This window comes from Athene cunicularia (genome assembly GCF_003259725.1).
Source record: "Athene cunicularia isolate RWA chromosome 4 unlocalized genomic scaffold, athCun1 chr4_part3, whole genome shotgun sequence".
Lineage (NCBI taxonomy): Eukaryota > Metazoa > Chordata > Aves > Strigiformes > Strigidae > Athene > Athene cunicularia.
Window position 1 is genome coordinate 10,590,573 of NW_020799100.1, and position 12,523 is coordinate 10,603,095.

General features: G+C 40.8%; 1 protein-coding gene across 3 annotated transcripts in view; it reads right to left on the reverse strand.

Moving 5' to 3' along the window:
* Window positions 1-12,523, reverse strand: part of LOC113479969 (vascular endothelial growth factor receptor kdr-like) — a 142,215-nt gene that overhangs the window by 45,246 nt on the left and 84,446 nt on the right. For all 3 annotated transcript variants that reach the window (XM_026848430.1, XM_026848429.1, XM_026848428.1), the window contains exon 12: window positions 5,664-5,772. In XM_026848430.1, the coding sequence (XP_026704231.1) occupies window positions 5,664-5,772 (109 nt within the window). The remainder of the gene's footprint in view (window positions 1-5,663; window positions 5,773-12,523) is intronic.

Genomic DNA, 12,523 nt, shown 5'->3' on the forward strand with positions numbered 1-12,523 from the left:
GCCCTGAAGGATCTTTCAGATATGATTAAAAGTCTCTCTTCTTCACAAGTCATCTGGAATAGAACCAATAAGCTTTGTTTCATGGTTTTTAAAGACTGGTATCAATGCTTTACAAAATAACCAAAAAGAGGAAAAGACCCCTCAGGCCACAACTGTGGAAATTGCTTTTTTCCTTTTCTTTCCTTTTCATGAAATTTCAGTTTACTTTATGCAGTGTTTTGTTAGGCTCAGTTGTTCTATTTCTTGCTTAGTGCTAGCTGTACACTCAAACTGACTTGTGTAATATATCCATTCTTCACATCTGATGTCCTGTTGTTCCAGCATGTCAAGATAACGTCTATCAAAAAGGGGGCAAAGTCTGAGGCCAGCAGAACTTCTCTAAACAGGAACAATTAAGGTCCAGTGAAAACACTGGGATGTGGCATAACAACATCTCAGCATCTCTCCTGAATCTGTCAAACCAAAATAGGGAAAAAGTACCCTCTTAACTTGTGTTTTTCTTAGTTTCTCTTCTAAGCATTTGCTTAACCAGCAAGAGTTATAGTACTAAGGTAGATGGATCTTCGGTTAGACTCAGTTCTTTAAAATGCTCAAAGGTCCCCTCTATCCTGAATTATCCTTTGATCCTAAGTGCTAGGTCTCAGTCAAAGTATAAAGGGATCCCAGGTAAAGTGATGAGGTAGGAGTTTGGTCATATTACCCAGGGTAGAACACAGTGAACCCCTGCAAATCAGCGGGGCAAGGTAAACCTGCTAAGCGGTTAGGCTGGCAGCCCCATTTATCCTTGCTTCTGCCTCTCAGGAGAATTTCTTCTTACAACTTGAAGCCCCTTTTATTTTGCAGGGTGAGTTTCCCTGAATTGCTGTGGGAGAAAGCCCACCCCAGGGGAAATACTACATCTCCTGGGATAAGGCACTGCCTTGTGTATGGCTGTGACAGCATGGGCTGGAGCACCCAGAGGTCTTAGACATTTTGGTGCAGATTTCCAATGAATTTGATGTGTTAATTTCCAAGCCCTAAATTGTGAAGGATGCATGATAGTTTTGCCTTGCTGCTGGACTTCACCAGTGTTAGGTGAATCTTAATGTTCTGGGAGCAGAGGGCTGGCTTGTTTTTCTGATGGTTTCTTCTACTGACATTTTTTATTTAGCATTTTGAATATTTTTAGCTGGGACCTGTGCTGTTCTCTTCCATCTTATAAGCCTTTCAAGAAGCTCTTTCAGCTCCAACAGAATATTCATTGATTTTCATTGCAGTGGAAGGAAAGGGAGAGGGGGGGAAAAAAAAAAAGTCTTTCTTGCTCTCCTCTCTCTTTTCTCCTCTTACCTGGATTATCTGGGGAGTAACTGCAGCTTTGAGAGCACATTATAAGTCAGTTCATCTCTGAGACTACTTTGCTTACACAATCTTGAACCTGAGCAGTTATTAACTTCTTTCTCTCTGAACAGATACACTGTTTTATAAGACTCCTAATAAGTTGGCTAAAAGAATGCACCATGGGGCCTTTTCTCTTTTATCAGCAGTCACCAAACATTTGTCTTTCATATTGTATTACAGTGTAGTAGCCGTGAATTTTACTCTCAACTGTGCAGGATTCCATGGCAAAATAGGGAAATGAGCCATTGGGGGAAGGTAAAAAGTCAGCATAAATCAAAAGAAAGTCTGGCTCCATTTGTATTTACAAGGAATTAATTGGTTTTAATTTCCTGTGCTTTGCACAATAATCTGTGTAATTCAAAACTTCTGCTTTTTCCCAAATTCCATCCCTGTGCCTGTCAGGGGGGGGGGTTGCCATCAGGCATATGCATGTAGGGAGAGTGAGAGAAAGAAAGGTTGAGCCCTACCATCTGAAAAGCACAGAGCTTTTCATAAATCCTGTAAACATGTCACGAATAAGCAAATTGAGAGTGGCAAGCAGTTGTAGAACAGCCCAGTTCATACATTGTTCTAGTATCTGATAGCAGATTTTTATCTCATGTTTGAAATATAATATTTTATTACTGGTAGAAATCTTTAACTCAGTTTTTCTGTGTTTTTGCAATCAGATAAGCCCTTGAAAAGGGGCTTTTGTTATAATTTGTTATTCTTATCATAATTAATTTATATTCCAAGAACATTCAGAGGTTTTACATGGGTGGGATCATATTTTGTTGTATGTAGTACAATCATACAAAGGCTAGAATTTGATTTACTGTGGACCTACAGTAATATATAGTTGCCCTTTCCAAGGTGCAGACCAGAGATTAGAAGGTAAATAACACTTGTTCATGGCAGAGAATACCTCCAGGAAACATCAGGTCAGCTTTTCACTGCACTAGGAAGGTTGCAGTCTGCCTTGACTGTCCTTTGGTGTGTAACCAGTGGTGGGCAATGACATGAGACAGTTCTGAGCATCTGATGTCTCGCCTACATTGCCTCTGCCCATGACAAAATAGTCATCTGACTTAAATGGGAACACATCTGTCAAAACTGTTGTAGACAAGATAGGCAGGAGACAGATTCTGTTTCTGCAAGAAACAGTAAAAAGGATTTACACCAAACAAAAACACTGGAATAAGAGTTAGGCCAGGGCATGATGGATAACATGGATAACAAATGCTACTGCATTGCTATGGGGGTTTCTGTTGCCATGAACAGATTTAGGAGACCTTCAGTGGGACACTGACAGTCAGGACATCTGCAGAAAGAGCTCAGAGAGGCTTCAGGGCTGTCACTGAATGCTAAGATTTCTCATCACATTGGACCCCTTATATGGTTTGGTTTCAATGTGACCTCCAAACCCTGTTGACCCTTCACTGAAATGAATTCTGCTGGCAAAGAAATGATTTAAAAATAGATACCAGTACTATTTCTAGTGTCTGTGGGAGTTTTTGTGGGGGCTGTGCAGTGGAAGAACAAAATGGTTGTTGACATTATTCCATTGGGATAAATACATTTTTCTGAAATTAATATGGTGGTGATGAAAACAGCAGACTGAAGTAAGGCATGTCTCCAGAAAGCAGGTGCAGCCCAGGCAACACCTGGTGAAGTTTCCTGGTAACACTCTGCCATGTCCTGACAAAACATTTCAACCCTAACCTAGTGGAACAGGTTTTGAGGGAAAAATTGAGTTTAGGCTCTGTATCATCTTCAGATTTCTTACCAGGGAGAAGTTAATTAAGCTCAATTCAGCCAAAATGTTTGAAAGCAGCTCAGGATCCACCAGCTTGTTTGGTGACATGAGGTAATGGGAGATCAGGTCTTTAAAATCAACAAATTGCTGAATTGATTGCGGAATGCCACAACTAGCAACCGTTTTGCAGAGAACAGTGTGCTGTGAAGTGCTATGAACATTTGCTAGATGTTGTCCTAAAGGCTCACTTACTGCTTGTGAGCTCTTCGTCTCTAACTAAACCTTTATCTCAGCTTTTAGTTTCAATCTGCATAAAATTAATCAGTTTAGCAATTGCAAAGTGGCCTGCTTAGAGCCTTATGCTTTTGGACTTCTCCTGTTTGGTACCTCACAAACCGTCCCTGAGTGTCCCTCCAACACTGAGACCAGAGGCAACTCCTGGTGCCAGTAACCTGGCAGCCGCTCCACCTCCTCCAAGTGCCCCCAGTAGAAGACAGTGGGTTTTTTTCACCTGTGAGGCAGACCTGCAGCAGCAGCTCTTCTAGCAGTGACCACTTGTTGTAGTAATACGCATTACTCAGCAGAGGACTGTCATGTAAAGAAACCCAGCAGCAGGTCACTCTGCCACTATTTTACCACTGCAACATGACCTACTTCAGGATCAGGATGGCCACATTTAGAAATTTTTTGTTTCTTTCTAATCCATAAACACCACTATTTTTAAACAGCACTTAAAAAAGTCAGTCATGCTTGTTCACTATCTGCCTCTTCCCCAGAATGGCCCAGACTCACAGTCTTCACAAACAAGAATGTAACTGTCTTGCCAAGCTCTATTCACCTCCTGGTCTGTTTTGGTGGAAGCATTTCCACCATAACTGCTGTCAGTAATTTTGTCCAGTGATTCATTTCCTTTACAATTGAAATTACATGATTAAAACATTTGTGTCTCAAAACATTGCTAGATTGATTGTAAAATCAAAAATCTGAAATATTAGCTCACTGCAGGGGAAAAAACCCGACATAACTTTATTATTAAAATAAAACATAGTTGTGAAAGGTGCATGGATTGATTCTAACCCTTTGAATCTGACCTTCAGCTAGTTGCTTATTTAGTTGCTGCAGTGCTGGTTTTAGTCACCAAGTATTGCAAAGTACTGTGAATAGCTTGGGAACATACGGCTTTGAGTAACCCATCCAAACATAATAGCTGGCAGAATTCAGAGCAGAAACAAACCCACATGAAGACTCAACACTTGGAAGTGGTGAAGTGTAAAATCAATAGCTGGTGTTCAGCCTGCCTAGGACATCTTGAAGACCTCTGATGTCTGAGCTGTATCTCCCAAAAGTGTACCTTGAAGGGCTTTTTCCTAAGTAAATAAAAGGGTTTTGGAAAATGTCTTTTGGAGGCTTAAACCTTCTTCTGTCTTGATAAGACATTGGGGTAGCACAAAGAAGCTGTAAATGGAGGTGAAACCTTTCCTCCATATGGTAACAGCTACATTATCATTGGATGACATTTTTCATATTAGTAATTCTGTGTAATAAGAATGGTAACAATGTTTAGTGAGCCTTTTCTTGGTTAGCCTGATTTGAAATGTGCTGAATTACTTATGAGAAATAGAGTCAAACAACACAGGATGCAAGAGAGGCAGAGAAGTGCAGAACACTGCCACAAGTGAGCTTTGCCCTCAGAAATTGCTTCATGGGGAAGAAACCAAGTAGTGAGAATCAATCAGACATTTACCTTCCAGGACACTTCTGAACTCTTTGTTCTAAAAATTGTTATTTTGATGCAAATTCTATCAGCCAACATCTACTCATCCAGAAAGCAAGTACAGAAATGATTCAGTTTGTTCTACTTAAGCACTTGAACAAGGCTGTCCCTTGGACTCTTCTCTTTTTTCAAACTCCCATCTTTCCTAAAAGCATTATGTAGGTCTTGATCTCACTACTAAAGAATTTCTGTGTTGAAAGGTTAAGCAGATATTTGTTTGGATTTGTGTTCTTTGGAGAAATAGCATGTCCACCTCCTCCCCCGTTAAAGGGCACTGGAAAGGCTAATTGCTCGGGCAGGGATCCAATGTCACAACAACTCCCAGTGATATCAGCCCTGGATTAGGTCTGAATACTGGCCTTGCTCACCTTTGCTATGTCTGCTGGCTTAATTGGAGACCAACCATTCTCCTGAGTCAGGGAGAAGCTTCAGGCCTTTGGAAGACTACAAAGGACTCAGCTTTTGCTAGAGGCTTCATGAGGACAGCACTCAAATGTCATGAGTGTTACTTTAAGACACAAGCAGCTAGATTCAAGGCCTGTGTCTGCAGCTTGAAGAGGGCAAAAGGGGCATCAAGTCTGGTGCTGGACATGTCAGACTCCGCTGTGCACTGACGCAGGACCCAACTTTTCATGTGGTGAAAAGCCTGGGACTGTGTGACTGGGAGTGCAGGGATTCTCAGAAGTTCTAACAAGCATTCAACCAGCCATATAAAACTTTAAGGTAAATCAGGTCATCAGCATCTAGTTTTTGTGTAGTGTCTCTTGTGTTGTTTACCTGAGACATAGAACTCAATGCTCCTCTCTTCTTTGCTGATCTTGTTGGAAGCCACACAGTAATAGATTCCTGATGCACTGCTGTTTTCCACAGTTAGTGTGCTCACAATCTGCCAAACAAAGAGAGAAGTAAAGGCTTTCAGTGTAGTGTTAGGCTTAGCAGAGAGGCTTGAGAGTATTGGATAAGGATATATTTTGTGGTAGAAAAACAGTTGACAAAGGAGCTTCTAGAAAGGAGTGAAGCTTACAAACAGACAAGTGCTTCCATTAGGTTTTTGGTCTCTTCTCTCCTCATTCCTAAACCTTCCCCTTCCTTTCTTCCTGTCTTCCCCATGAAAAACAGGGTTTCCCTCTGACACACTGCCAAAGTCTTTGTGTGACATCAACAAAAAGCTAAAGTGAAGGACCTGGAAGATTCATCTAAGACACGGGAAATGAAGCCCCACATCCACTCTTTTTTTTCTGCTTTTCAGTTATGGTTTCTGTGGGTAACAGGACGCCCATATTTGCATGGGAAGCAGGTCATTCATATGGATGTGGTATGAAGAACATTGCAGGATTTTGCTTTGCTTTGCCTTGCTATAAACCCAGAGAAGGGGGGAAGGGATGTGGCTCCTTGGGGCCCCAGCTCACTCTTACAAATTGTGCTTGGAAACCCCTTGATTCCATAATCCTTCCTCAGAGCCTTACCAGAACTTGTGCAGTAAGTAATGAAGCTCTGGAGAAGCTGCCTGTTTTAAGAGACTTGGCAAATGCAGAAAGAAAGGGAGGATCATGAAGGAGAAGGAAGGAACAGTTGTCCTGAGCTTCACACAGAAAAAGGAAGTGTTTCAGTTACTCATGGGGCTGAATTTAAACACATCCTTAAGAACTTGTGACCTTAAACATCCTAAGCCCCTGCTTCTGTATAGGGCCTTCTTAATGAGGAGCCAGCCATATGGCACTCCCCTCTCCCATTCAGGATGCAACATCACAGGCCCGTGGAGGCTTTCCACAGGTCATGGCTTTAATTATATCTAGTGCTTCCTTTGGGTTGCTAGTAAACAGCAGGGTCTAACCCACCAAGACAGAGATGTTCTTGCAAGATTACTTTGCTTCCCCTGCAGCCATTCACCTGAGGAACTCTGAGCCCTCACATTTGGAACAAATATCACTTTCTTTGCCGTCCTCTCTAAGGACTTTGAGAATCGAAACTTGTAACACCCTCTGGCCCTTTGTCCTTATCTCCAGAGAGCACTTTGAAGTGCACAAAAGCATCTCTGGACTTTCTTTTTAATATCCTAAACTAAACTCACGCAAGACATTCCTTTACCCCTCATAAAGCTGCACCATGAATGTGTCTGTAGCTGTTCAGGATGTATTGTCAGAGAGTTCTTTAAGATTTTCTGAGCTTTGGCACTTTAAATCCTGTAGGGAAATGAGTTTCAAAGGTTTTGATCCCATGTGCAGTTTACACTCTAATGGGGACCATTTTCAGCAGAATAAGTGGAAAAGTTTCTACTTTTCATGGGCACCAAACACAGAAATTAACCAAGAGTAGGAACAAACCAAATGTAGGGGTGAAAACAGGGGACCAGTAAAACCCAGCTCCCTCTGGCGTCCACCAAAGAAAAAGCTGTGCAGTTCTGTTTTATTTATGATGTGAAAATAGCTCTAACTTGGATGTAAAATCACCCAGAGAAGCAGTCTGCTCTTCCTCCTTTTTCTATTACTGTAGAAGTGGGCCTAATGCCACATATTATTAACAAGCACATGTTTAGAGCACTACCCCTGACTTTAAGCAGTAGACACTGCCTTTTGAATTACTGCTGAATCAGGACCAAGATCTTTCTTCTCATGATCTTAGAATTTTATATTTGGGAATAGAAAAAAAGCCAATACAAATATATGTGCTGAGGACAGAAGGGGATAAATTTGGATAGCTATTTAACAGCTATTAGTCTTGCTAAGTGACAGCTGTAGAAGGGAAGTTGAGGATAACACTGTGTAGCCAGTTAAAATTATAAAGGGGAATGTAATGATTCCTCTTGGAATACATCCAAAGTGTTAGGGGTGACACTGTAACTCTTCTAAAAACTGATGCAGTGCCTCAAGCTGCATTTGGTGGCCCAGAGGTAAACACACACATATGCTCATGAACACACAGAGATGCTAAAGCCTCTAACTTCATAACTCAAGAAAAGTCTGACATGGTAGTGGGAAAAAATAAAAGCGGAAATACCTATACTGAGACCTCATTTTAGCTAATCTCAACTGTGTCTAGATGTGAGGGTGAAAAAGTTGTTAAAATGATGGTGGGATACAATCTGAGGACAAATTCTTGGGAAAAATTTACTGAGGAAAAGAGAAAGTAATTTTCTTGTTTGTATGCTCAAAATCACTTTTATGTACTTGGATAACCAGTTTGCTACACACCTGAGCACAGGAGCTAACGTGCTTTACTGTCTTGTCTTAGAACTAGCACCTCCCAGGGTCCTCCAAATTGTGTCTTTTAAAGCAGCAGCATCCAGCAGAGAAATATGTGTGATTTCAGAACTGGAAATGAAGGCTTCTGAGTAATTTTCATGTAACAAAATGAATCCCTTGACATAATTATGCATCAGCCTTTCACTCTAGCTGTGTGCTCCCAGGTAAATCCCTGAGATTGGGAATCTAGTTATCTTTCCAGCATCTTAAACAAAGTTCTCAGTTGCCAAACTAACCTAATTCTGGTTTAGTCCTCAACTGAATGATGCTTTGTAACACTAACATGCTATACCAAAGGGGATCCAAATCCTCCTTCACTCTTATATGACCACATAGTTTTGTCTTTTACCAAAAAGAACCTGAAAGAAAAATTTAGGAAGCCAGCAGTGGTATCTGCTTTTTGATGTATGTGTAGGTCAAAGATATCCCCTTGAAATCAATCAAGGAGCTCCCATTGAAAAGTAACTCCGATTAATCCAGGTGTTAAACCCCATAGTATTTGCAATGCTGATGTGTTGGCAGTTGTTCATCACCTGTTTCTGTAGGCAACCCAAGTTGAACAAACTTGAAAATTTGAAATTTGTCTGTACTTGGTCATAGTGGCAGGTAGGGATAAAGATTTTGTTTTTCTAAATGCCATCCCTATACTTTCAATGCAGCCATTTCAAGGAAAGTCTCTTAAAAGAAGTTTGAATGAGAAAATGGTCTGAACTAAAGTAATCAAACATAGGAATCTTTACCCATTATTAACAGTGAGAACTGTCAGCAGACTTCTTTCTCTGTCAGTGGAGTGGCACAGTCCCCACATTTGGGGACTTTAAGTATAGAGTGGAAAAAATTCTGAAGGGATAATCTACTTTGTGTGCTTAATCCATGCACCTGACAAAGTATTTTCCATTCCTGGAATCAGAGCCAGGATATTCTGCAAAGTTTAAGATGTTGTCATTTGCTGCATCTAGACTCATGAAATCATGGGACCACTGGTGATCTCCTGTCCAACCTCTTACTCAAAGCAGGGCTCACATCAAAGCTGTTTCTCATGCCTTCTACTCAGAAAACTCTGCTCCCAGACAGACCACAGCACTTTCTGCGAAGCCTAAATAATGATGCTGATATGAAATCTGCAATTGCAATAATGATGCTATGAAATCTGCAATTGCCTTGAAACATTGTCTCTCTTCAGTGAAACTACTATTCATGAACTCTTTACAGCCTGGAAATATGCACCTTTTAGTTTATTCTCCACTCCATATCCTAGTCATGAGCCCTTCAGACTAAATGACATGTTAACCCTTGCCAAGGTAGTCCAGCCACAAGTGGTAAGCACAAACTATGTGGCTGTTAGTCCTCAGCTTCTGTGCAGACTGTATTGGAACCAATGGTAATTAATAACAAATTATTGGCATGTAATGTCTAGACATCTTCCTAGTGGGAACTGGACTGGGATCCTGTGAGTTCACTGCATACCAAACACCAAACATCCTTTGGACCAGTTTTGATTGCCTCTGTTGAATTTGGAAGTAAAGGGCTCCATTTCCTATTACTTAACCTAAAGGCCACCCAGTACTGTGAGGCCAAAGGAGGGATTATTAGCTAATAAATAATTACTATAAAAGAATAAACTAAGTTTAAAACTCAATAAGAAAAGAAGTAAAATGACTGATCTCTGAAGTACTGCTACGACAAGTAAATAGAGATTGCTGCTGGGAAAATTCATAATGGAATAGCTCAATAAGGTCCATATGTCTTTCACTGTAATGTTCCCAAACTGATAAAAACAAGCTATTTTAGAAGCAGCCAAATAACATTCCACAGCCATATACCATGAGTGTTTTAAGACATCTTGTAGTAAGGACAGAGCAGCAAAACCTTTTTTTTAACCTGGAGCCAGCATGAATTAATATATCTTGTTATTTCTTGCTTTCTCTTTTCTTTGTCTAATCCCTCCCTCCAATGGCTTTAGTTAACAATTCTTCTCTCTTTCACTTCGTTAGCTATATGGGGGCGAGAACGAGGAGTAGAAAAAGTGGGTGGAAAACTTCTCAGCTGTCTAACTCTAGTAGAGCCAAGGTGGAGGTGGCTAGAGGGAGACTAAATTAGAGGAACTTCACCAGAGACCCCACAAAAAATTATTCATCTAGCTCCCAATCCATCTACTTGAATGGCACAGAATAACACTTATTTTTACAGCCTGACAATTCTGATCCATGATCTTAGTTCATTCATTCAAAACATGTTAAAGGATGGACTGAGGACAAGAGTAGTCTGTAAGTTGACTGAGAGCTTCTAGGGTTTCCTCTCATCTCTGGCAGTGGGCGCTTCTCTCCCTGTAAAATGAGAACAATCATTGCTTTCCTCACAGAGTATGGCAGAGCTGATGCTAGTACAGTGTGATCAGGAAAGGTGCTGGACAGGGCAGGGAACTGGGGAAAACCAGAGGTTTGAGGTGCCTCTGGAGGAACCAGTATACATTGCTAGTATCTATGGGCTAATCACTGTCTGGCCCTCAGGCAGGTGGGCAGGTGCTGGCTAGTCATAAGCAATTACCACCCTCAGGCTTTTTCCTTGCACTCAGTGATTGCAGCTAATGAATTGAAGAGAGCAGGGAAGGTTCCTGTGCATTCTTATGTCCCTGCTGCTAGCCAGGCTCGCTAAACCTTCCAAGGACACTGTGGTATTCCATGTGCTCCTGTGCTTAGGCAGTGCCTGAAACATCTGGGATAGTGTCCCAGAGAGGGGATACTTTGTTCAGAAACCCATCTGCCTGACAGTTCACCTTCCCCTGCTAGAGGCTGCAGTGACAAAGCTCACTGAAATGGGCACCCACATAGGGTGACAGATTTAAAGAGCCCGACACAGTTGCTCACGTACTTTTCATCAAATGCATTCCACTACTCTAATGTAGTATTTTTGTTCCTTCAAAAGGTTTAAACCTGGAATTTTGGGGTCAATTTTTTTGAGTGGTTATGAATTTAACTAGCAAAAGAGATGTATGAAACATCTACATGGCCAGGCCACACTCTCACATAAACATGAAAGGGAGAAAAAAGACAAAAAGAACCCTCAGTGAGGACTGAATTATGTATGGAACTTGCTGTCCTTTTCTGCTATGTCCTGCTCCCCCAAGCTCAGACCAGTATGTTCACTATACTAACAGGAAAGAAAAGAAAATAGCAACCTAGCTCCTTGCAGCTTGAAGAGGAAATTCAGGCAATTCATGCCATCATGGGTGTTTCACCTGGTGTTAAAAAGCAGTCTTGAAATCTACACAGTAGTTTAAATCAGTAAGTGAAAAGTTCAATATTGACTCAAAACCACTGGGAGAATTAAACTAGCATGATGCAATTGCCTCAACCACTGTTTCATCAAAATTTCAGTGAAGTACATCGTAATGTTAACAATAACTACGTGCTTTTTTAAGGAATGAGACTCAGCCTTTAGAAGGCAGGAGAGGGTGAAATTTACTTCTCTAACTGTGGAAAAATAATGGAATAATCATTACGACAGAGATGACAAAAGACCTCAATTTTATATGCCACTTTTGTTAAATAGATGTCTAAAGTTCTTGCTGAGATCAAAGATCAAATAGCACATCAAGAATCAGTGGTCTGCTGGAAAAATCCTTGCTTGCTGCCCTGCGAAGTAGCTTTTGAGCAAGATTCTGGACCTGGTAATTTCTGAGGGCTTATTCTCATATTATTAGCAGCTCTAAAAAGTTAATGCATTTTTTTCATATGTTGCTGAACCAGCATGTATTGCTATAGTTCTTCCAGGGTAAACTCTAGGGATGCTGAGAAATCTTAGAGACTAGGTAAATTCCACCTTCTGCTCTGAGACTCCAGCTATCATTGGACAGGCTCAAATCACACAGGAAAAATAACCAATCTCAGCTAATCCCAGCTTCATAACACAGTCAATAAAAGCCATGCTCAGTCAGACTCCAACATCTTTATTATTTCATCTGGCTAGTCAATGCAGATGAATTACTTGCTAGGACATGCTGGGAATGGATTGGGCTGTTTCCTGTCTATTCCATTTCTGGTGGGAATAACGACTGATAAAAACCAAGGAAAAGTCTGAAGGCTATGAGTTTTCATCAGTGTCTTTTTTTGAATTATATTCTTTTATCTAAAGACTCCACTTAACACAGATAGCCTTGGACTTCAGAAAGGGGGAAGGAGAGGACTTGTCTGCTGATGTAAGAAGGGAGACAAAGTGCTGAAACCTGAGATTCATAAAATCTAGTTTTATTAATTTGAATAAATCTTAACCAAGACATAAACATTATTAGGAAACACCTCAGAATGTGTTTTTGACCAGTGGATCAGCAGTAGATGAAAATAATGAATATACTATAAATTGTAAAATTATGCAACGTGTAAAGAAGTACCGTTA